Source organism: Drosophila suzukii, chromosome 3, assembly GCF_043229965.1.
Source record: "Drosophila suzukii chromosome 3, CBGP_Dsuzu_IsoJpt1.0, whole genome shotgun sequence".
In the NCBI taxonomy this organism is placed as follows: domain Eukaryota; kingdom Metazoa; phylum Arthropoda; class Insecta; order Diptera; family Drosophilidae; genus Drosophila; species Drosophila suzukii.
This window is the reverse complement of record NC_092082.1, coordinates 30,559,694-30,586,280: the sequence shown is the minus strand read 5'-3', so window position 1 is coordinate 30,586,280 and position 26,587 is coordinate 30,559,694. Positions and strand designations below refer to the sequence as shown.

Below are 26,587 nucleotides of genomic sequence, written 5' to 3'. Positions count from 1 at the left end.
GTTCTGGAAGCTTAAGAAAGAAAAGCTTCTGGCCGAGGTTCGTTGGATAATTTTTTAGAATTAAGCGGCAGTCCTATTTTGTCCGAGGCCGCGATCGGTTCGACAGTTGTAAATTAGTGTCTTGCATTAGTGATAATATTTAAAAGGTTTAACACCAAGTTTAAATAAAAAATAAAATATATTTTTTTAACATATTACCAGTGACAATCTTAATTGGCATATAACTTTGTTGTTGGAACATCAAAAATTAACGCTCCCCCAGCTTACTCACTGCCGCTCACTCTCTCCCGCTCTCTTACTCTCTCTTTTACTTGCGTAGCTTTACTCTCTTTGCACTGTGGCTCGGAATATTGTGATAATGGCTGTCTGTAATTTAAAGTGCATTTAAAAGCAAGTCGTTGATTTCGGCTAGACGACAGAACACTCCGTGCCATTCGTGCGATAATATTTTTCATGCAAAATGCCTTGGCTACTCGGGTCTGGTACGCGATGCAATCGACATAAGAAGTGGCTTGCGCTACTATTGTGATGAATGCATTGCTTGTCAAACCCAAGAAATCTCTATAAGGCGGCTTACAAAAAGCACTGTTACGGAACTAATCCGGAAAAGCCGTAGAAATAAGGATCTGCTTGTGGCGCTTGAGTCGCAACTCACTAGCCGCATGCTATCTGAGCCTGATTCTCCCAAGCGTAAAAAGATCGCAGTCGATAGATAGCCAACGGTAGCCATGGTCCACCGTAGAAGCATCAATTATATTGTTACCTTCAACGCAGCATGATTATCTTGACGGTTTGCTTGATATTTTATTGTCTCAAGTAAATCTAAATCTTCTAAATTTATTAGGACGATTACTGGATCAATGCTTTGTTTCCAGTCCAGATTGTGTTTGCATAGCTAGAACCTCTGCAATTACTTTACTAGGAGACCCATATCACCCACGGCTAGAGCTGACATTTGCCACAGGTACAAAAGTGCATGAACTATCTGAAAAGTCAGCTAAACGCAACCCCTGCTTTCGTAGAGCAAAATTTGCACTCATTAATAGCCTTATAGTTTGCTCGGACTGGTCTAATCTCTACTTATGTACTAATATAACTGAAGCTGGTAATATATTTTTTATAATGTATTAAGCGCAGTTATTGATACATGCGTTTCTACGTGTTATCCTAAAATTTCAAACTAACCTCCGCGGCTTAACAAAGAGTTGGCCCGACTTAAAAATGCAAAGTCTAAACTCTACAAAAAGCTTAAAGCTTCCGGTTCAAAAGCTGCCTTTTCCCAATACTTAAATGCTCGGTCTCATTTTACCGTGCTTAACGCCCAGTGTTATAAAAACTACTTAGCTCTTTGCAAGACCCAGTTTACAGTGGATCCAAAACAGTTTTATAATCGTAAAATTTCAAGTATGCCATTTTCACTTACATTTGAAAATTCGGCCGCAAACACCGATCAGGCCATAGCCGATCTTTTTGCACAGTTTTTTCAAACCACCTATTCAACATCAAGACCTTCAGATCAGTCTTACTCATATGACATGCCTAAACAAACTTTGTTGTTTACTCTACTCTCCGGGTCCTGACGGAGTCCCTGGATGTGACTTTGCTGAGACTTTGTGTAGACCATTGCACATACTTTTTACTTTGTCTTTAGAAACGTCCGATTTCCCACACAGATGGAAGGAGTCGTTTGTTATCGCGCTACATAAGAAGGGGAGTAAATTGAGCGCTTGTAATTAAATGAAGTCACGTGTACTTATGTACGCAGATGACGTTAAGTTGTGCCTGCTATACAATGATCTCGCACAAAGTTTAGCTTTACAATCTGATCTCAACGCATTTTAAACATGGTGCAAGGATAATGAGTTAAATTTAAATGGTTCTAAGTGTAAACTAATGAACTTTTTTCGAGTCAGCCCTCACTATTCAACTTATACTTTTACTGGTTATGTGTTAGATAGCATAACGCATGCTGACGACCTTGGAGTCTATATGGATCCCAAACATAAATTTTCTGATCACATTACTAGCATGATAAATAAAGTCAGGGGCGTGCTGGCATTTATCAAAAGGTGGTCGAAGGATTTCCATGATCCCTTTGTCACAAAAACCTTGTATATTTTATTAGTCCGACCAATTCTTGAGTACTGCGCTCAAGTCCACATTATGGGGTGCATATAGACCGGATTGAGTCTGTGCAAAAAAACTATTTAATATTTGCCTTACGGGGACTTAACTGGGATACAAGCCTAATACTACTGTCCTAGGCTAGTAGACTTCTTCTAATTAACTTACCATCATTAGCTAACCCTAGAACTATGCTTGGTATTACGTTTATTAGAAATCTTATTCATGGTGATGTGGAGAGTTTCGAGTTACTGGGTCGCCTGCATTTTAATGTACCAAATAGATTCACTAGAAACTATATTCCTGTATCACTGTTTCTGTAATTATGCAATGCATGAACCTTTTACAGTACTTTGCAATGATAATAGACTATATCACCTAATATCTTTTACCGACGTACTGCCTACCTTTAAATCAATAACACTATCCTACTTAGTAACTTCTTAGTTTTAGTTTATGTATCTTGTCTATTCGTATCTTGACCTGTATTTTTAATTGTCGATTATTATATTGTCTTTTTCTTTGTCCGCGATTTTGTTTACTCGCCCAAAACGGTGAAGGGATCCGCGCGTAACAAGCATTGCTTGGTGTCGTAGGCCTACTAGTTTGTACTGACCATAGTGCATCAAAGTCCAAGATTGGCAAAAAAAAAAAAAAATAGGCGAGTACCTCGACTGTCAGGTACCCCTTATTCAGCTTAAGGGACCAAATAGATATAGAGATATGCAAGCGTTATGGGCGTTAGAGTGGACGTGGCAAACTTTTTTTGGGTCAATCGATAGGTATTGACAAGACTAATACATTTCACCTAAAAAATTTTTCTGGCATGAAAATTGCCGGAGCCACAGGCTTGGACGGTTTGTGGGCGTTAGGGTGGGCGTTGCAAACTTTTGTTTGGGTCAATCGATAAGTATTGATGAGAGCAGTACATTTCACTTGAAATTTATATTCTAGCTGTGGGAGCCACTGATTTGGGCAGTTTGTGGGCGTTAGAGTGGGCACCCTGCTGAAACAAGCTTGCGCTATTTAATAAGCCAATGTGTTTAGGATTTGCTGTATTAGACTTATCGAAATGGAAAGTTACTCTACTCTATGGATACTGATTCATTTATCTATACAATAAAGACTGAGCATTTTTATAAATATATCCGCAATGATCTTGAAGCAAAATTTGATACATCGGACTATTCAGACGAAAGAACTAGTTTGCATAACTTAAAAAGAGTTAACAACAAAATTTATGGGTTTTTTAAAGATGAGCTTAACGGTAAACTCATGACAGAATTTGTAGGTCTGCGCTCGAATGTTTGTTATTGTAGAATAGATCAAGTTTAATCTTCACATAAAAGGAAGTAAGTTTACGAAATCCCTCAATTGAACATTATAAAAACGTATTATTCTTTGGGACCCCACTCTTTGGTAATAGAACAATGTTTAGATTAAAAGAACATAAAATTACTACAATTAAAGTAAATAAAAAAATTCTTTGTTCTTTGCTCATTTTGCTGCCAATTTTTGGCCTGTAGGCATTTTTGTTAAAGAGTACGAAGCTAAAATAATAAAATTCGTTCAAAGAAAGTTGGAAATCCCTTTAAAGTGCCCTTTAAAGTACACCTTCATCTATCTCAAAAAACTGGTTCTTGTCTTCAGCCTTCCCATCAGAATACAAGAGATTTACAAAGTAAGTTGACAAAATTGTATACTGATAGTTTGTCCTTGTCTTCCAATGTTATTGTGTTTACAGAAACCTGGTTAAAACCGGGAATTCTTCGTTCTCAAGTTTTTCCGACGAAATAAATGACACTGAATTTCTGTGTATAAAACTATCCCTTCTGGGTATTTCTATTTACATAACATGTTCATATATTCCGCCTTCATCTGAATTCCCAATATATGCGAATCATCTGTCCGCTATCCAGTTTATTTCAAGTTAACTATCAGATAGGGATCAGTTAATAGTTTTAGGTGACTTTAATATACCTAGGGAGACATGGATCCGTCGAAATATCAACTATATTGTTACCTTCAACGCAGCACGATTTTCTTGACGGTTTGCTTGATATTTCATTGTCTCAAGTAAATGTAAATCTTTTAAATTTATTAGGACGATTACTGGATCTATGCTTTGTTTCCAGTCCAGATTGTGTTTGCATAGCTAAAACATCTGCAATTACTTTACCAGGAGACCCATATCACCCACGGCTAGAGCTTACTTTTGCCACAGGTACAAAAGTGCATGAACTATCTGAAAAGTCAGCTAAACGCATCCCCTGCTTTCGTAGAGCAAACTTTGCACTTATTAATAGCCTTATAGTTTGCTCGGACTGGTCTAATCTCTACCTATGTACTAATATAACTGAAGCTGTTAATATATTTTATAATGCATTAAGCGCAGTTATTGATACATGCGTTTCTACGAGTTATCCTAAAATTTCAAACTAACCTCCGTGGTTTAACAAAGAGTTGGCACGACTTAAAAATGCAAAGTCTAAACTCTACAAAATGCGTAAAGCTTCCGGTTCATAAGCTGCCTTTTCCCGATACTTAAATGATCGGTCTCATTTTACCGTGCTTAACGCCCAGTGCTATAAAAACTACTTAGCTCTTTGCAAGACCCAGTTTACACTGGATCCAAAACAGTTTTATAATCGTAAATCTTCAAGTATGCCATTATCACTTACATTTGAAAATTCGGCCGCATGCACTGAGTAAAAGGGTATACTAGATTCGTCGGAAAGTATGTAACAGGCAGAAGGAAGCCTTTCCGACCCCATAAAGTATATATATTCTTGATCAGGATCACTAGCCGAGTCGATCTAGCCATGTCCGTCTGTCCGTCTGTCCGGATGAACGCTGAGATCTCGGAAACTTTGTGAGCTAGGCTATTGAGATTTGGCGTACAGATTCCTGAGCTTCTTACGCAGCGCAAGTTTGTTTCAGTAGACTGCCACGCCCACTATAACGCCCACAAACCGCCCTAAAATGTAACTCCTACAGTTTTGATGCTAGATAGAAAATTTTAACTGAAATGTATTAGTCTTGTCAATACCTATCGATTGACCAAAAAAAAATTTTGCTACGCCCACTCTAACGCCCACAAACCTCCAAAGAAAAAAGCTATGACGTCAGAGCCAGACAATGCGAAATGTTTTTACGCGTGTATGTGTGTGTATGTAAATAGTTGCCGGCCGAACTTAGCGGCAAAGAAAAAAGCCCTGCCGGCGCTCAGAGAGAGCAAAGTGCGCGGCTAACTTATTCTATTGAATAATTAACCCTTTATCCATTTGTCCCATTGACGGGCAAAAACCTTTAAAGATCTGTACATCTTTATTTATCTCTTTCAAAGAATATGAATTAGCTTAATAAATACCTATAGATTGTCCCAAAAAAACTTTCCCGTTTTCATTCCAATGCTCTCAAACCAAAGTAGTTAGGACAAGCCTTGACACTACCCTGCAGTTCCAAAATTGAGTTAAGCGCCCAATCATCACGAAGCCGACTGCGACGTCGGCAGAGAAGCCAGCGATGCCGGCAGAGCTGAGCGCAACGGCGGCAAAGCGACGCGCTCTCAGTCGGGTCCGCAAAGAGAACGCACAAAAAAGTAAAAAACAACAACGGCTTAGCGGAACCGTTGTTGTTGTTGCTTGTTGTTTTTCTGGAAGGCACGCGCCTTTTTTCGTCTTTTCACTTGCGTTTACTTTAGTGAAGGAGTTAGAAGTTGAAGCAAACATACCAGCAATTTACTAAATTAAATTAAATTAGTGCCTTAAAAGTGAAAAAGAAACGATTCCCAGGTAAGTCTGTCGCAGACTAATAATATTGAAAACAGTGAGAGTAAAAAACAAGATAATCTATATTTAAAATAAGGGAAATACAAGATTCCCAAAATAACACGTGGCGGAAAAAAAATAGCTGTGAAAAATATTAATTTTTGACGTGAAAAGCAACAAATGGTGCATATAATAAACAAATCTGTGAAAAAATTTTAAAATCTTATTGAGTGCTGAGTTCCTAGGGACCAAAAATAAGAGATGTTTGTTTTTATAACTTATGATTTTTTGATTAAAGCACAATTTTTATTTTTGTGTAAGTAAACAATCATGGCTATTTAAATAAAAACCTCAAACATCTCTAATTTTCCGTCCCTGGAAAAGTGGTATTTTTTCCGCATCTGCAAAATAAATAAATGATTTAATAAATAACAAAAAAAATACATAAATAATTTTTTACAACAAAATAAAATAAATCAAGTGACCGAAAACAAAAGTTTGCAAATTTCTTCTCGATATTTTTTTAATTTTCTTTATATTTTTAGACAAGGCTGATGGTAAATCTATAAAAAAATGGAAGGCTAAGTCGTTCCATCTTAAGCATATTATCCGAGGAACTTGTTCTGTCCCACAACTTGGAGGGGGGGGCAAAACAAGAAGACGCTCAGACTACCCAAATTTCGCCCGTGCCTTATTAAGTAAGTTTTTGTTGAGGCTGAAAACTATTGTTTGTAAGTTTAATTTTTAAAAGACTTCTGGGATTTTTACATTGAATGCCAAAGATAACATTTCTTTTATTATAAATAAATCTTACAACTAACGATTACTTTCGGTCACTCGTTTTTATTCTCGTCTTGTTTTATTTTTAAAACTAATTTTTTTCTAATACTAGATGCAATCGCCCTGGTGGATCCCTCGGAGCCTCCCGAAAAGGCGCTGCAGAAGGCAATGCGGTGCGTTAAAAACTTGAGTTGTACCAAAAAAAGGCAACGCCGGCACCAGATGCTGAGAAGGAGGTGCCAGCGACCCCGATAACACCGGAAACCCCCGAGCTCAAATTTTAAAATAAACAAATAAAAATAAAAATTACAACTGAAATTTTATTTGCTGCTAAGCGCTGAAAGTGCGCTTTTTCGCTGCTTGAATGAGCGCTTAACGTGTGCTGAATGTGTGCTTTTACCGCTGCTCAATCGAGCGCTCAACATGTGCTGAATGTGTGCTTTTTCCGCTGCTCAATCGAGCGCTCAACATGTGCTGAACGTGTGCTTTTTCAGCTGCTCAATCGAGCGCTCAAGAGGGTGCTCAAAAAAGCGCTCAATGCGTGCTATTTTTTGAGCACTGATGAACCCTAGGACATGCCTATGTTAATTTCAGCACATAGCTCCATACAAATTGGGCGCTCATTGAGCGCTGAGTGATGAGCTTTTTGCAGTGATTGAGAGCTCAATAAGCGCTGAATGGTACTGCAGGGTAGAGCCAGAAAACGACATACATACATACATACATACATGTATGTGTTTATGCATGTGTGGATGTAAAAAATTGCAATCTAATATCCGCGTCAAACGAAGCTATTCAACAAAATATTTTGAAATACAGAATGTGCCTTAAAATTGTGTATGTTTAGCAAGCATACATAAATATAAATGTTTTTTGTCTATTTTATGTGTTGCTTTCTCATTCTTGGCGCTGGCTGAAACAAAACCAGAGCCGAGAAATGAGAGCAAGGGAGAGAGAACAAAGTGCGCGGCTAACTTATTTTAAAGTTTGTTATCTGAGTAACGGGTATCTGATAGTCGAGGTACTCGACTATAGCGTTCTTCCTTGTTTCTAAAAAGGTTTCTTAATACATATTAGTTAGAATACTGAGTTTAGCTTGCTTCTTTTGTCTATCAGCTATTACAGTCTACTTGCAATGCGTAAAAAGTAATACAATAATAAGTTTGTTTAAAAGACCTAAAAAAAATCAGATGGTGCTTTTAATTTTTTAAAGTCCGAGTCGCTGGAGAATTTTTTTTTATAATAAATGTAATAAAAATGTGCAAAGATATCTGTTTGAAAATAATTACATTAAACTAATCAACTGAAGGGATTCTACACTTACCACCTTTTGTACGGACGCACGCAAATATATTTTCAAGATGATCCTGGATTACTCGGTTTGTTACAAAGATAAAGTGGTGGTCTTTAAACATATCTTCAATGAGTCCAAACATAGTTTCAGTTGCTTGAAGCAAGCAATCAAGACAATATATATTATTTCCTTGGTAATTAACGTTCCTTAGGTATTCCTGCATATCTTCAGATCATTTCAAACAATATTGTTCGTTTGAAGTGCACATTTTATAGGGGGTTTGTCAGTTAGTACTGTGCTATTCAGGCAATCGAAGTAATCATTAAATTTTTGAACAAATGCAGCAGTAGAGGCTGCCACTTCAACACTAATATGGTGGAATTGCCTTTTTTGGTTACAAGTTTTAATTGCCGCTGCAACAGTGAGACTAAACGTCTGGGCTGCCAAAACATACCTGTATTCCTGCATCCTGCGCTCAAATCTATTTGGATTAACGACACTTCTTGTTAATGTAGTCATTCTTGTTTCCTGTTTTAATTCATATACCTCCCGTGTGACATCAAAGTCAGCTAGTCCGTCGGGGTTTTTTAACTTGGTTTTCAGGAAATTGTTCCTTATAGATTTAAAAAACGAGGATGTCATAAATTATATAATATTTCTATACCATTGCAGAGGCTATAATGATTTCAGTCAGAAGTTTGCAACGCAATGAAGGAGACGTTTTCGACCATAAAGTATATATATTCTTGGTCAGCATCACTAGCCGAGTCGGTCCGGCCATGTCCGTCTGTCTGTCCGTCCAGATGAACGCTGATATCTCGGAAACTACAAGAGCTAGATAGTAGGAGGGGTTTGGTATGTAGATTTCTGAGCCTCTTGCGCAGCGCAAGTTTGTTTCGTAACGCCCACAAACCGCACAAAACTGTACTAGAATACAAATTTTATCTGAAATGTATTGGTCTCATTAATACCTATCGATTGACCCAAAAAAAGTTTGCCACGCCCACTCTAACGCCCATAGCGCTTAAATCCGTCTACCGCCCAAGTAACCATATATTGAGATCGCGGGTAGGTGGCGCATTTCAATCTCGCTTCGCTGCTTGCATATCTCCACTTCCCTTTGCTCCCTTTAGCTGAGTAACGGGTATCTGATAGTCGAGGTACTCGACTGTATCGTTTTTCCTTGTTTTATATTGAAAATAAGTTTTTTAATCCTTGCTATCGGAGCTTTAGGATATAGTTGTCCTATCTGGCTCGTTCCGACTATGCAGCATGAAAAAGGCGACGTTTTTATCATTGAAGAAATGCAATATCTTCCCCACCTCCGCATATAAAGAGAGGAGGGAAGAATCTACTCTTCTAATGATGGGTTTTCGCCTCCAAGAGATGTAATAGCCTATCCGACTCTCTTTTCTAAAGATTGACTTATTTATTTGCTTATGATTGTTATTTCTGTACTGTAATGTTTATTTGTTGTGCGCTACAAAAGTCTATTTTTAAAAATTTGTTCTCTTTACTCTTTGAATTGTATATAGTCGTTGTGAAGTCTTGCATATCTGCAGGAAAAAGGGTAAACTTTGTGTTTACGTCAAAAGGGCGTTTAATTTCAGGAGGCAGTGTCGAGCGGCAGTTTTATCCAGATGTCTACATCTCGCGCGCTCGCACTGCCGTCCGCTCTCCCTCTCCACCTCTCCCTTAAGTCTCCGCTCTGCTCTGGAGCCCCTAAGTTAAGTTAAGCAGTTCTTATTTCCAAGTGTACAAATAAACATCTACGCACGTCGCGTAAAAACCCCAAAGTACTCCCGTGTTGTTTGGGTACCATTCGGTCTTGGGGCTTCACCTATTTTCATCGATCAAGCCACCCCGCCCCAACATTTTGGTCCTTCGAAAATCTTTGGATTTTCCTCTCCTGTAGTTTTCTTTGATTTTGTCCCAGCAGGCTTGAACCGCTCCAGATAATTTCCACTTACTATAATTGCCGGTCATACGCCAGTTTTTCGAACCCTGTTTCGACTAACTTTCTGTATGATATATTGTCTAAATCCAAAAGTGATTAATCCGACGCAACGGCATTTAATATATGTATTTCAATTCCGTTACTTGTGCTCGACAATATTCCAGTTTTCTTTGCCCACAATTGTAGACTTGAAACAATTCCAGAAGATATTTCAGTGCTACTATTCAACAAAAATATTTCTCAAATATATCTTCAATTCCAATTGTGTGTAAAATATAACTCAGCCACAGTAAAAAATTCCCGATCATAAAATTTGTCCTTAAGATTTGCACTCATTATTTTTTACTGTGTTCCAGATGCGTGTGTATATTTACATAAATATTCCAATACAGTCCACTCCAACTACTTTTCTCGACATACAAATACGGCTAAATTATTTCTAAAATTAAAAAGAAAGTTACAATATCCACAAATTTACTCCAGCAAATCGTTTGCAATTTAGTTGTGCAGGTGACAAACAAACGCACCGACATACAAACATAAGCGATGTCTTTCCCATTCCCGCAACGTTATTCTGCTATGCGCACCCCACATATGTACATACGTACAGTGTACATACATACGTATATCGATATTTTCGACAGTGGGTCAAGAGTTCACAATAAATGTTTCTTCCAAAAATACAATATTAAAGTCCGTAATTCTTTACATAAGTCCGACCATCCGATATAATAAATATTTATTGACTCTGCCATCCGACAGTGTGACCGTATATATTTTAATCTTGATTGGTACCTAAATTCCAATTTGATTTCAGTCCGTTTCCTTACTTCTGAATTAAAATTCTAAATTATTTAACGTCATGGCAACATCAGTAAAATCCGCTTTAACCCGATTTATGGCCACAGCTGACTGTCTGATCCACTTTGAGGCCACTTCGAACGCTTCAGGTGCTCCTACCCCAACGTTATCCGCCTGTAAAATCCGTCGCGATCACCTCAATTCCTTGTGGCAAACTGTAAAGGCAGCATACGATATATGCTCCGACTACATTACAGCTGCAGGCGAGAGCGCCGCAGACACAAAATCCATACTAAAGTCCAAGTATTACCAAACGTACTCCACTTACGAAATATTTGCCGCACAGCTGATGGAACAAATCCTAAAAGGCTCCTCCCAAACAACTTAAGCTCCAGTAACTCCGTCCCAAAATTCCACGTCTTATGGCTGTCGGCTCCCTCCTATCGACACAGAGGTTTTCTCTGGTGATTATCTTCGCTGGCCGACTTTCCGGTACCTTTTCACGGCAATATACATAGACAATCCGAGTCTAACGCCCGTTGAAAAATTATTTCATTTAAATTCAAAAACAAGTGGCGAAGCTCATTCCGTAGTTACGAGATCCCCACTCACCAATGATGGCTTTCGCTCAGCCTGGAATAACCTAACTGAGCGTTTCGAAAATAAGCGATTGCAGGTGAACAGTCACCTGAAAACACTTTTCAATGTGCAATCCATAGCACAGGAGTCGGGAGCAGCCTTAAAAGAACTTCAACGCACTTTTCAAGGTTGCCTAACTTTTTGAAAATTTTCCGGTGTTAATATTGAGAATCGGGACCTTATCCTGGTTTATATGTAATCGACAAAACTACTCATTACGGGAGCAATCCATCCAAAACAAAGCCGAAATTCCTACGTGGCTTGAGCTTGATTCCTATTTGACGGAGCGCCATCAAGCTCTTGAGGCCGGCGATAGCTTCTGATCTGCCTATCTCATCCACGCCCAGTCCAAATCACAAATCGAGTGGCAGAATTTCCAAAAATAAATTCCTTCAACACAAGGCTAGTTCCGATACCCAAAGGCTGTAATCTGTGTTCGAAGAGGAACCACCCCGTGCGTATATGTCCACGCTTCCTACAAATGACGGTAGACGATCGCCTAGCCTATATTAAAAGGAAGTAGTTGTGCTCCAATTGCCATGCAAGCAGCCATCAATTCCGGGATTGCACAAGCGCTCACAACTGTCTCACTTGCCAAGATCGGCATCACACATTGCTGCATCGAAACAGCGGCCCTACTACTCCGCCGATTCCATCCGACCCTCCAAGGCCAGTATCCGCCTCAGTTCCACACATCATTTCGTCCTATTCAGCGCAAGTTTCCGTACAAAAAGTCCCTCCTAAGAATACTACATCCGAAAATTGGGTTCCATACCCCGCCTTGGATGGCAGACGTACTCGAGGTATTAAATCCTACCAATGCCGAGTCTGCCAAAACATCCATCCTCTACGGAAGTGCAACCACTTTCTACGGCTAAGCCCCCAGAATCGGCTCCAGGAAGTACATATTCAGAAGTACTGCTCCAATTGATTGGCTCACAATCATACCAAGGACTCCTGCCGCAGTGGTCATCACTGCCACAAGTGTGGAAAGGACCACCACACTCTCCTACATACGGACGACCGATCTACACTTCCAACATATTCCTGAGCCTACTATCCTGAGGTTCTTGCTACGGGTGTCCTCGCAAGGGGGGGAGAATGTTTACGTCAAAAGGGCGTTTAATTTCAGGAGGCAGTGTCGAGCGGCAGTTTTATCCAGATGTCCTCATTTTTGAGATTTCCAGAAAGTCCAATGCTGATGTTATGTGTGTTTCCGAGACGTGGTTTCAACTAGAATATGTAATACCCGCAAATAACTGCATACATTTTTTGTGGATATTAAGTCTCCTTAACCAAGTCCCCCAATTCCCCCACATCTTGCTGTCTTGCTGTCTGGCACATGTACTATTTAAAAGGCGTTTTTAAAAAGCCGTTTAAGTAAAAAAAGAAAGTGTTGGAATAAATATTATCCAGGTGGAAAACTAATAAATATATGAATACTGAAAACAAGATATATGTGTGTATATATGCATGCATTCATGTGTGTGTATACGTACAAATTAAATTATTCGTTGTTGTTGATTTAAAAAAATATAATTTTTATTTTTAAATTTTATTTTATTGGTGTTTGACCTTAATTCACAATCTCACTTATACATCAAGACACTTTTACTTTTAATTCTTAAGTATGACCGATGGCATTCTAAAAATGTATCCAACGAACCTCGGCCAGAAGCTTTTCTTTCTTAATGTGGGATGATACCGGTCTTCTGGCACAACTAGTGGGTCAATTCTAGATACCGTGACTTCAGACGGATCTAAAACAAATACAAGATCTAATTGTCTGTTTAGTGAATTACATATAAAGCTAACTTGCTGTAATGATAATTTTAACAGACCGTCAACGAAGTCATGGTCAGATAAAAGGGTAGAGACAAGTGAGTCAGTGAAAGGGGACCAAGAAATGTCAGGGAGATTGAAATCACCCAAAACAATCAGTTTTTATTGCAGCCAAATGTTGCTAATAAAATGTTAAGTCGGGTCCAGGTGGAATGTATGTTGGGACACCCACGGTCCCAGAGGGTTTCCACTTATTTCAAGCTCCGGTTCAAAGCATACAGATAGCTGAAATCTTTATTCAAACTCAAATGAGTTCACAAATAATCAAATTATTAACATTTTTCCTTACACTTGTGGTTTGCCGCTCTTCAACTTCTCATAGCATCATTTTCTTCTTCTTCTTACATTCCTAAGTTTTCCAATACTAACAATATAGAGATGACACTGGCTAGCAGTGTTGAACAACTTAACAGTATTTTTAAACTAACAGACTTTAAATTCAAATAAATCGACTTTTGAAATTGGACAGTTAGCGTGCGGCTAAAACTTCTTATTAGCCTCGCAACATTCCCCACCTCGTGATTCTTCAGCGTTACTACGCTGAGTATCACCAATTCTTATGATGTCCAATTTATCCTTCCATCCTTCGCCAGATGAACATCCAAGACGATCCCTTTAGGCCAGGAGTTTCGCTTGCTTGTTTCATCAACAATAAGAACCACGTCATTCACGGAAATTGGAGCTGTGTTCGGCTGAAACCATTTTGTACGCCTCGTCAGGGTGGGTAGATACTCTCGAATCCATTTTCTCCAGAAACGGTCTGCTAGTTGTCCAGCGATGCGGAAATGTTTGGCCAAGCCTAATCCGTTGGATTCCATCGCACCCCGTTCCCGTAGACCACTGTAGTTACCAACCAAGAAGTGGTTCGGTGTAAGGGCTTCCGAATTTTCCGATTCCAACGGAATATAGGTCAACGGTCTTGAGTTTAAAGTGCATTCGACATCGGCCAACGCAGCGCGTAATACTTCCTCGCGCAGTCCGACGTTAGACAGAATTTCCGTCAGGATTGACTTTGTAGAACGCACCATACGCTCCCAGCTGCCGCCCATATGAGGCGATCCCGGAGGAATAAAGGTAAACGACATCTCCGGATACTTGTTTTCCACTGCTGACGTTGATATACGTTCGATCTCTTGCGCGAGTACTCTGCTGGCTCCCCGAAAATTCGTTCCGTTATCGGATAGCAACTTAAGAGGCACACCTCTGCGCGCAGTAAATAGTTTTAGAGCCAGTAAAAATGAATCCGTTGAAAGAGATGGCACCAATTCTAAATGAACAGCGCGAACTGTTAGACAAGTAAATAAAACTCCCCATCTCTTCTCGCGACGCCTTCCTACAGCAACTTCAATCGGTCCAAAGTAGTCTACTCCAGTAAACGTAAATGGCAGTGTATGTGGCGATAGACGTTCCTTTGGTAAAGTTCCCATCATCGGTGGAATGGGTTGCGCTCGCCTGATGCAGCACACTGGACACTTATTGATGATTTCCTTTACAAGGGCTCGCAGGCCCGGTATCCAATACTTTTGTCGTATTTCGTTGACAACTATTTCTGCATGCAGATGGTGGTACTTCCGGTGGTGATACTCTACTATAAGGTATGCAATTCTATGGTGACGCGAAAGTATAACAGGACGCTTAACGCTGACTTCAACATTTTCGATAGCATCGATTCGACCTTGCGTTCGAAGCAGTCCGACGGGGTCCAAGTACGGCGAGCATTTATATATTGTGCTTTTCCGGTTTGTCAGGCAACAATTTTCCTTTAGGCATCGAATTTCATCAAAAAACTCTTCTTCTTGACATGTCCGTATGAAAATTGTGTCCATTTCAACATCGCGCTTAAGCAAAAGCAATCTCTCCAGCTCAGGTCCGTGCGGTTTCACGGAAAGAAGGCGTAGAAAGTCTAAAACTCTTTTTTGCGCAGCGCGCAGACGCTCCAGTTTGCTGAAACGTAGTGGATCCGGCATAACACATGCTAAAGGCGAAATTTGTTTCTTAATTTCCTCCTTGTGGTGCAATACTTGAGATTCTCTGGTTTTAGACATTTCATTTCCGAGTGGCCACTTCGACTCAGCCTGAAAAAGATAGTTCGGTCCGGAGAACCATCGTATTGAACTATTTACCTCAACGCATTTTGTCCATTTAGTCCCATCGTCCGCTACATTTAGTTCCGAGGATACCCAGCGCCATTCACCAACTTCGGAGCCTTCAAGAATTTCTCCAACTCGTAAAGCTACAAATTGCGGGTACTTACGAGAGTCGGATCTTATCCAGAACAGAACATCTTGAGCATCGGTCCAGAACACACGTTTTTCAATTTCGTTTGATAGCTCAGACTCCAAACACTTGGCCAGGCGCAATCCCAAAACCGCTGCCATTAATTCCCTTCGTGGTACCGATATAGGTTTCAAAGGTGCTACTCTGGCTTTCGATGCTAGCAAGGAGCATCGGATTTCGTCTCCAAGATCAACTCGCAAATATGCTACCGCAGCGTAGGCATCCAAACTAGCATCAACGAACATATGTAGTTGCAGGCTCTTAACATTACTCGAGCATGACATGTAGCGAGGGATACGCAGATAGCTCAGTTTTGGCAGTAAGGCTTGCCATTTCATCCAGTCAATCTCATCCGGTTCCTTGATTGCGTCGTCCCAGCTTACACCAGACCTCCAAATATTTTGTAGAATAATTTTGGCACGCACGTTAAAAAATCCAAGAAGCCCGAGTGGATCGAAAATGGACATAACGATAGTCAACACTCGTCGCTTCGTATGAGAGCCAGCTGACGACCTCTGCAGCAATTCAGGCTTGATGACAAACGTTAGCATATCCGACTCGGGCAGCCACCACATTCCTAACACTTTCTCCTGCAGTTCATCGTGTGTGCCAAGGTACTTAGGCGGCGCTTCATATACGTCATTCAGAGAGCATACGACGCGCTTGGAGTTTGACAGCCAGTTTCTCATCTCGAATCCACCCTTCGCGTGAATATTCTTAATATTATTCGCGAGTTTAACCATTTGCTCCTCAACTGACTCCAACCAATCGTCAACGAAAGTGTTTCGGCAAATTGCTTTTACGGCTTCTGGATGACTTTCACCAAATCTCTCTGCATTGCGTCTCAATATAAAGTTGGCGAGTGACGGCGAGCATGCAGCGCCGAACGTCATTACCTGCATTACGAATGTATCCGGTGGGCGATTAATTTCTCCATTTCGCCATAAGAACTTCTGGGAATATTGGTCTTGGGCGCAAACTTTAATCTGATGAAACATTTCCCGTATATCGCCTGATACCGCTATAGGTCGTTCTCTGAAGCGCAACAGCACTCCCATCAAGGACACCAACATGTCTGGTCCTTTTAAAATAGTGTCGTTTAGTGATATGCCGTCAACTTGCGCTGCCGCGTCCCAGACCAGACGTGTCTTCTTTTTGTTAGGGTTTGTTACCGTGAATATCGGAAGATACCAAGAACGTGGACTGTTTGACAACTCCCATTTTTCCAGTTTGCGAATGTATCTCTTTTCCTCGTAGTGCTGCATGGTATTACTCAAAAACGTTTTCAGCTTCGGATCTTTTAACATTTTCGCCCCAAGGCACTTGAGCCTTTTTAGAGCCATGGGGTACGAATCGGGCATATTGATTTTGTCGTACTTCCACAGCAACCCAGTCTCCCAGCGACTTTCGTTGGAAATGTACTTTGTAGTTGCCTCCATTATCTTTAGCGCCTGCTCGTCCTCCTTAGATCGCAACGGTTTTATAGGAACACTCACGCCGAATGATTCCAGCGAGAAGAATGCCTTCATAGCTTCGTCAAGTTTCCGCATACCGCAAACTGTTGCGCAGTGGCAGATATGGAATACACGAGGTGGCGTGTCATTTTCCGGTCCTTGGCGGCCGTATACAGCCCATCCTAATTTACAGCGAACGGCAATAAGATCGTCATCCTCAGCTTGACGTACCTCCAGCGGCACACTGATCTTAATGTTGTCTAGTCCGATGATAATTCTATCATAATCTTTGTATAATCTTTGTATGTTGATATCGGAACCGTTCTCAAGTGCTGACGTTCTTTGAGTGTCTGATCGTCGATGCTTTGCAATGGAAGATCCAAGTTGCTTACAGTACGCACTCCTTCAAGTCCGTGTTTTACTTCCGGACTCAGCGGAAACCCTCAGCGGAAACCCTCACGCTAACGACTCTCGATTTTGACTCGCCCTGGGTCACGTCGCTAGTCCACTTAAGACAAAGCTGCTCTTCAGGACCGTCAAGCCCTAGCTCATCGGCTAACGATCGTTCCGTAAGCGTGCAGGACGCACCTTCGTCGATTAGAGCATAAACGTCTATGCTACGGGAATTATTATGCAATGTTACTGGTATATAACGGAAAAGAGCCTTTGTTGTTGATTTCTCTTGAAAGAAAACCGTTGACTCGCTGGTCTCTGACTCGCCGGTTTTTCTAGGAATGTCCTCCTTGTCATTACGAATCTCGCTGTTAATCTCAGTATTCGGATAATGCAATAGCACGTTGTGCGGTAACTTACATCCATCGAGGTTGCAAAGTTTCTTCACTCTGCAGTTACGGACAATATGCTTTCCAAAACAACAAAAGCAAAGTCGTTTGGATTTAATAAATTCCACTCTCGACTTGATGGACATAGATAAGAATCCTTTGCAATTTGCCAGACCATGGTCGCAGCCACATTCTGGACAAGGTTGATCTTCTGTGACGTGTGCTTTCGACTTGCCGTCGTCATTGCTTTCTAGCATGTCGTGCACTAGCAGGCGCTCCTTTGAATACCTTCCACCTTTATCTTTCTCTGTTGAGTGACATTCATAGGGTGCAACCATCGTTGCGCACATCGCTATTCCAAAGAGCCACTTGTCAAAGGTGGTCAAATTTGCGGCACCAGCTGCCAAGCGATGTCTACCCCAATCCAGCTTAAGATCACTTGGCAATTTGGCAACCAAATCGTTAAGCAGAGAAAAATCATTAAGGTATTCCTGTAGTCCTACTGACATCATCGTGGCACAATAATTCTGGACTGCCAGTGCCAGTCGAATCACGGATTCCAAATTGTTGGGTTTGATGGGCGGCTCTTCTTTAAGCTTCCGTTGCAAGCTAGCGTGCACTATTTCTGAACGCCCATACAACATCCTTAGCGTTCCAATAGCATAAGGTACCATAGCTGGGATCATGAGCTTTCCCCTGACAGCTTCTAGCGCGGATCCTTTCAGACACTTCTGGAGTCTGGTCAGATTTTCTTCGTTGGTAAATCCAATTGATTGTTCATAATTACTTATAAATATAAGCCACTCATGGGCTTTCCGGTGAAAATTGGCAAGTCTCGTGATATGACCTAGCGCGATGCAACTTGAGCTGGCGTCAATGTGGGTCCCGATGATACTGCATGTGGGAGCTGTGTGCCGGCAAACTGTGGCATATGTCTTCCTGCTCCAACATTACCAGCATTAGGACCAGCATTATAAACGACGTTAGGCTGTGGTACAGAACCCAGCCCATTGGCTGGCGGAAAGAACCCTGCGGCCACGTTTTGATGCACAGATATTGGTGGCATGAATCCGACAGTGTTACATGGCGGTACGCATTGCGCTGCGGTATATGTCGGCATAAACTGACCTGCATTGTTTTCTTGAAGATTCGCATACGAAAATGCGTTCGGTATAAATTCAGGCGCCCTCCTTTCCGTATAAGGAGGTGTGGCCCTCTGCGCGTTCATGTTGCCCGTGTTCACTTGTTGTGTGAACTGCTGCCCTGCCCAATTCTGCGAAGCGTCGTAGCCGGCGTGATTAGACATAATCGGTGTGCTCGCATTCTCAAGCGACACAAACTGGTTCGAGTGAATCACAGTTTGTCTAGATAAATTTTCGTCCTCAAAACCTCTGAACGGCCCAGTGAAGCTGCATCCTACGCTTCCAACTGAACCTGCTCCCAATCCCGTGTGTGAATACTGATCACCAGATCCTCGTCCTGTTGCATCATCCATTTCGCACTTGTGACGTCACTCCTTGTACAAGTACTACTACACAACTCATGTGCGATTCACCAGCCAAAGTCGTCGAAACTTGCGAATTTGGCACTCTATGACCACTATCGTGTATACTCCGTCCTCACTCTTTTACACCCTTGGTAAAAGAATGCTTTCCCGAAAGCACGTGCACCCTTGGCACCGAGTTTCGCAGATGGCAAAGTATTTCAGAATGTTGGGACACCCACGGTCCCAGAGGGTTTCCACTTATTTCGAGCTCTGGTTCACAGCATACAGATAGCTGAAATCTTTATTCAAATTCAAATGAGTTCACAAATAATCAAATTATTAACATTTTTCCTTACACTTGTGGTTTGCCACTCTTCAACTTCTCATAGCATCATTTTCTTCTTCTTCTTACATTCCTAAGTTTTCCAATACTAACAATATAGAGATGACACTGGCTAGCAGTGTTCAACAACTTAACAGTATTTTTAAACAAACAGACTTTAAATTCAAATAAATCGACTTTTGAAATTGGACAGTTAGCGTGCGGCTAAAACTTCTTATTAGCCTCGCAACAATGTAAGAACAAGTTACATAAATAGAAAAAGATTTCAAAGAAACTTTAACACCAACGAATTCTGTGTCATTGGGATTAAGAAAGTATATTCTCTCCGATGTTAAAGTAAAGGTAACGGCAATCAGCACCCCACCCCCCTATGAGGAGAGCGATCAGTTCTATACGTATAAAAATTTTTATACAGAACTTCAGAGTCTGATATCTCCGGTTTCAGCCAAGTCTCAGTAAAGGCCAGAATGTCTTCAGAAAAAGCAGAGGAGTCAGCATAAAGCTTGGGTAGCTTCATATTAAGTCCCCTAACATTTTGATAGGCCAAAAATAAACTGCTCAGTTTTATGGCGCGGGTACTGTCGTGGAAGGCCTATTATTAGTTCTCCGTCTGTTTGGAAAAAATTTTTCAATGACCAATTCATCGTTAAGCCAAAAACATTTAGAATTTAGTACATTAAATACTTCAGGAGGAGCAGATATTTTAAATGAGGATATCCTACGAACATATGGAAATTTAAACTCTTCCACTGTGATGTTTTGAGATGGGAATTCCTGGTGTATAAATTCCAAAACATCTGCAGATGACGAGACACAAATAATTGCTTCCTATAAGGAACAACCGAGAGGCTCATTCTTCCGCCACCAGCAATCTGAACATCGTTCGTCTGATTATCGAGACTAGGGACTCCTATAGAGCTAACTTGACCCGTAGGCACAGGAAGCTGCGTAGTGTTTGACCCCTGACTAGCAGAAACAGGGGCTCCCCCAGAGCTTTTGGGTACCTATGGGTACTGCTGGCAGTGAAGCTTTAGGTCCCCCAGCGCCAGTAGATGCCGACATAGCTGCCGTTACCGATCGGGTAAAAATATTCGAAGCTAAGTTGGGATTAGGAACTGATGCCTTTACTTCAACAGATTTTAAAGGAGCGGTCTTTTTGCGTTCAGGGTACCCTACTGACATTTTTATATTATCCGCCATAAACTCTTTGAAATCAGCAACTCATAAGTTTATCAAACAGTTTCATAACGATCATTGGTCAGCGCAACATAGCCAACCAAATCACGGTCTATTTCAACGCATGAGGCACAAGTCCACGAAAAACCAACAAGCAGATCAATATAGTCTTTTACTCTGCCAAAAAGTCCAGTACACTTCGGATGTATGACTATGTTGCAGAGACGACAGTAAATAAGAACGTCATTAGGTGAAGATCAAAACTGACAATCTTTTTTGCAACAAAAAAGAGCCATGGAATGGATTAAATCATTTATTGTTTTCCATTTTAAATTTATCACGAATACTGTATTTTTGTTTTGTGTCGTTGGTGGATGTTTTAATTTTTCCTCGGCCACATACTTTTCTTTCTTAAGTTTCCAGAACTTTAATTTTTGTGTAAAATAAAAGCTTATGCTGAAATTATCGAATCTCGTTGTGAAATGAAATTATGCTGGCCGTTGCAATTTCATTGAAAATCAGAACGCAATATGATCGAAGTTTGGGCTTCGGACGGAAGCTTGCTTTTACTCTACGATTGGTTTGTTTATCTTAGCAGGACGGTCAAGCGCGGCCCTCGAAGTTAATGGAAAAGGCAAAGGCTGAATCTTAAGCAAAGGCAAAGGCAATGTCGCTGAAGGCAAGGGCAACATAGCTGAGATTGAAATCAAAAACTTGTTTATAAATTCCATAAGTGGAACCGTTTCACGGGTTGGATAACTTACATACTTCTTCAGCTGGCGGAGAAAAAGATATTCGTTTAAATACAAATTCTTTATAATACTGATATTCTTTAACAGACTTAATACAGTTTATTCAAATATTAGTTTACTAATTCAAAATTGCTTTTTTTTTATTGCATTGCTTTAATTTTTTAATTTTGTCTTGACGAGACTAACGCAAAGTATTCAAATCTTAAAATAGTATACTATTATTTCAGTTTATCTATACTTAGTTTACACGTTCCTAATAATTATTGCTCGATGGGAAGGTTATTACGACGAAAACGAGAGTGGCTCCTCACTCAGCTGATGGCTCTTGCGAGGTGCTTTGGGTGTGTGACAGTTTATTATAGTATCTTTCTATGGTTTGCGCTATTTCATCTCTAATGGGGAATATATCCAGATCTCTCTGAATGTTGTCGTTCCGAACGGTGCAACGGTGATGGTTCTACACTGCTGTTACTGGAACTCCCCACTACTGACTAAGAGGAGAGCGGGAGTTTATAAGCCAGTGCAGGCTACCAGCCTTCAGCTTTAGGTGCGTTCTCTTGGCTTTAATGTGTCTGCGCCAAGTGAGTCGTTTGTCAAGGTGAGTTACTTCGTTTGCTTGAGGCAGCACAGTATTGTTTAATGTAAGCGGTGGACAATCTCGTCTGTTTAATGTAAATATAACGTGCTTACACTAGCCAGCCATTTGTTTAACAGCAACTAGGTGCTGTGCTAGTTGCGCTGATGCTGATGTATAGTCAGCAAACGTAGACATAGTCAGTCGTCCTGGACGAAATAGGTGGTCATTTCGAGGAGGTATTACAGACAGGTGTCAGAGAAGCAGAGGACGCGGAAACCAAGAGCTAAGGGAAACAACCTACAGAGCCAAGAGAAAGGTCCTGAAGAACGCGATCAAAGCTAACAAGGCCAGATTCTTCCAGGAGCTGTGCGAAGCGACGGATGCAGAACCATTCGGGTCAGCATACAGGATGGTCATGGGTAAGCTCAACAGACAGCCCACCCCTACCGGCCACTTACAGCTTGGCCTGTTCCACCCTGTTCACCACCCAGCCGCCCCTTACTTGACAAGCTACCGGGGAAGGCGATACTGTTCTCACCAGCGAAGCCGAAGTCCTGGCTGCGCTAAGGAAAACCAAAATCGAAAAGCCCCTGGCCCCGACTGCATTCCCAATGCTGCACTGCACACATTGGTGGCAAACTACCCGGATATATTCACGGAGATGTACAACATGTGTCTCACCCAACGAACCTTCCCCATAGGTTGGAAGCGTCAAAGGTTGGTGCTTATCCTCAAAAGAGTACTGCCTCGTCTGCACCCTGGACGTCAAGAATGCCTTCAACTCTGCAAACTGGAACCTTGTGGGTACTTTGAGCTGGTTGGAGATAGTTGCTCTACATAGCGTCGTTGGAATCTGCCCTCTTCTTGTCGCCTCGGTGAGCCGTCGTGTGGCTTCTAAGTAACTGCCACTGCCGAAAAATTTAAAAGAAGTAAATATAAATAAATATAGAAATTTGAGGCAGTTTGGGGTTGCTTGTACCAATTTATACTTAGCACGCGTCTTCGAATTATTTCAGAGTTTCTGTTTTTTTCAATTTTAATGTGAGTCCGTTTTTACTGCAGGAGATACTTTCCATTTGTATACCCGTTACTCGTGAGTAAAAGTATGTAACAGGTAAATGGAAGCGATTCCGACCCTTTAAAGAATATATATTCTTGATCAGGAGTCGCCGAGTCGATCTAGTCGTGTCCGTCGGTCCGTCTGTTCGTATGAACGCTATAATCTCGGAAACTATAAAAGCTACAATATTGGATTTCTGCGCAGCAGTTTCGCAAATTTTACGGCAGCTTCCACATACCATTTATGCAATTCTTTTTTAAATTAATATTAATAAATTGTAACAAGTTATTTAATTGATAATTAATATTATAATTACATAGGAACACATTTCTACATTTCCATAATAATTGAGTCCTTCTGAGTAAAAGTATTTTTTTTATTTTTATATAATAACATAGTTTATTAACATGCCTCACAAGTAAGGGTCTTGTTTTCATGTTAAGTGTTTTTTAAACAAAAAAAATTTCTGTCAATGTCACATTTTAAAAATATCTTCATTCTATTTTACACACTTTATTGGTCATTGCTCGATCACGAGTTTTTTTATTTAATTATTTTCTGATGCTAAATTTTGTGTCAGTAGGTAGTTAATACGGGAGCTGGCTCACTAGGTAATAAATCATGTCAAAAAAGGAGGTGGGGGTGACCCTAATTAGTCACGCATGGATGCACACAGGTGTTCTAATGACCTAATTAGCATAATTAAGTCAAAAAGGGGGGTGTTGCTGACCCTTATTAGTCACGCATGGTTGCACACAGGTGTTCTAATGACCTAATTAGCATAATTAAGTCAAAAAGGGGGGTGTTGCTGACCCTAGTTAGATGAGCATGGTTGCACACAGGTCACTTAATGAGGTTAGAAAGTGGTGTGTAGGAGTGTGAGAGAGTGGTGTTTTGATATGTCTTGTTTTGTCTTGTCTTTTTCTCACGCTAAAGGTGCGTGTGTGATAGGGGTGTTTTGTCATGCGTGGGATTTTGTGGAGTGCAATGGTTGCACACAGGTCACTATGTTGCTTCTAACTTGGGTTAGAACGCGTTATGCGTGGGCGTTTTGTTGAGTCAATTAGGGTTGTAGGTGACACCTGGCTTGCGTGTGTGATAGGAGGTGTCTTGTCATGCGTAGGATTTTGTGGAGTGCAATGGTTGCACACAGGTCACTATGTTACTTCTAACTTGCGTTAGAACCCGTTATGCGTGGGCGTTTTGTTGATTCAATTAGGGTTGTAGTGACACCTGTCTACGGTCTTGTAGTCAAAAGGTGTTGGTTTGAGGGATATTAGACCGCATACATTTGTGGTGTTGGTTAGAGGGATATTAGACCGCATACTTTTGTGGTGTGAAACAAGCGTGAGTTCGGTAACCTTCTCCTCTTTAGCGAGCATTAGATGGGAAAGTGAGCGTAGGAGTGTAAGAGGGGTGTTGTTGGTGGTGGTTCCTAACAAAAACGTTGTTTTGTTATGCGTAGGCGTTTTGTTGATTCAATTAGGGATAGTTTTAATAGGTTAGACTCAATTAGGGATGTAGTTGACATCTGTTAGTGTAACCTGTCTACGGTCTTGTGGTAAAAATGGTGATTGTGGTGGTGGTTCCTAACAAAACAAAAACAAATGAGATCGTTTATTTAGTCAAATACGTTTTTCTTTAATCAAATTTGAAAATTTTTTCTCACGCGCTTATAGAAAGAGAAAACGGTTACCTTCTAAGTTTTCAAAAATGTATGTGTTAAGGAAAAATGTGGATAGTAGTTCAGTTTTAGAAAACTATTCGTTTTACAAGGGTTGTTTTGTCATGCGTATGAATTTGTAAAATTATATTTAGGCGGAGGAGGAGGAGGAAGGGAAGTTGTTTTGTTATGCGTGGGCGTTTTGTTGATTCAATTAGGGTTGTAGGTGACATCTGTCTACGGTCTTGTGGTCAAAAGGTGTTGGTTTGAGGGATATTAGACCGCATACTTTTGTGGTGTGAAACAAGCGTGAGTTCGATAACCTCCCCCTCTTTAGCGAGCATTAGATGGGAAAGTGAGCGTAGGAGTGTAAGAGGGGTGTTGGTGGTGGTGGTGGTTCCTAACAGAATATACACAAAAACGTTGTTTTGTTATCCGTGGGCGTTTTTTTTTTTTGTTTCAATTAGGGTTTTAGATGAAATCTATCAGTGTAATCTGTCTACGGTCTTGTGGTCAAAATGGTGGTGGTGGTTGTGGTTCCTAACAGAATATACATAAAAACAAATGAGATCGTTTATTTAGTCAAATACGTTTTTATTTAATCATATTTGAAAATTTTTTCTCACGCGCTTATAGAAAGAGAAAACGGTTTCCTTTTAAGTTTTCAAAAAATGTATGTGTTAAGGAGAAATGTGGTTCTACGTTCTGACTTTTCCTGGTTGATGAGTTTACAAAACCTAAAACAGTACAAAATTTAAATCGAAAGACAAAAGATGACTGAAATCAACAGCCAAATCAACCACTCTGACTTTAAAATAAATGAAGATTTGTTGATTGAAATAAAAATCTTTAAGGAAATTTTAAAGGTTTCCAAGGAGTTGCGACGGGAATTCGGTAGTATCTATTACGATACTATAGAAGAGTTGGAAATCCTGAAATGGCGCTTGGTGGATTTGCAGAGCGAAAACAATATCGATTCCCATCTCTTTGATATTGAAAACGTGGAAAATCGAATCACCGAGCTTATGATGGAGACAACCAAATTACAACACCAAATTGATCTTCACGATGCGGAAATCGAAAATAATCCGCTGTCACGACTGCTACTGGAAGTTAAGGAGATGATTTTTCGTATAAGGGATTCAATATCAGACTTAGAATGTCTTAAACTTAATGGTGAGGCAGACCAATGTGAGTTGGTCAGCGCTATGTCTCGCGAGGACGACCCTATCTTAATATTTAATCTTAAAAATAGATATGATGCAATATCATGTAATATTAATAATTGGGAAACTCTATTGATAAATCTAAAAAATTGTAAGATATATTATGAATATTATTTGAATGCGATTAATGAATAATTTTCTGAAATAAATAATTTTGAAAATATACAAAGAAGAATTATGTATTATTCATGGGATATTATCACAGAAACAGTATTATCTCTGTTGGCTTAATAATTTTTAATAATTTAATTCTAAGAATAAAATGAACCCCAAAACCAGTTTTTGAAATTTTTTAATATTGATTAGAAGAAGAGAGACGGAAATATATTGTGCATTACAGATACCTTGAGAGTCAGTTCTATGAGGTTGTAAACCAGTGTCTGAATGGTATGGAGTTGGCAGCCATTTGTTAAAAATTGGTATTTACCAGCGGGAATCTGTGAAATCAATAGATTAGAAAATTAAACTGCAAATACTAAACTCTTCTCCAGGGATTGTAGATGGTAAATTGAATAGTAGGTAAATCTTGTCTTTTTAGAGTCTGATATCTTTGACTATATTCTGCTAGTTACATGTTATGAGTT

General features: G+C 40.4%; 1 protein-coding gene and 1 long non-coding RNA gene across 2 annotated transcripts; one reads left to right on the top strand and one right to left on the bottom strand.

The window, feature by feature from the left end:
- The first annotated feature begins 5,580 nt into the window (after positions 1 to 5,580).
- Positions 5,581 to 7,265, top strand: LOC139353237 (uncharacterized). Its single transcript, XR_011604409.1, has 3 exons — positions 5,581 to 5,918; positions 6,440 to 6,592; positions 6,787 to 7,265. It is a non-coding gene; the product is annotated as an uncharacterized lncRNA (long non-coding RNA).
- Positions 7,266 to 13,764: 6,499 nt separating this feature from the next.
- Positions 13,765 to 18,394, bottom strand: LOC139352722 (uncharacterized). The gene is made up of 2 exons (XM_070995352.1): positions 17,399 to 18,394; positions 13,765 to 17,301 (listed from the first exon to the last, which is right to left on the bottom strand). Exons 1-2 carry the CDS (start codon positions 18,392 to 18,394, stop codon positions 13,765 to 13,767), a joined length of 4,533 nt encoding a protein of 1,510 aa, XP_070851453.1.
- Positions 18,395 to 26,587: the final 8,193 nt, after the last annotated feature.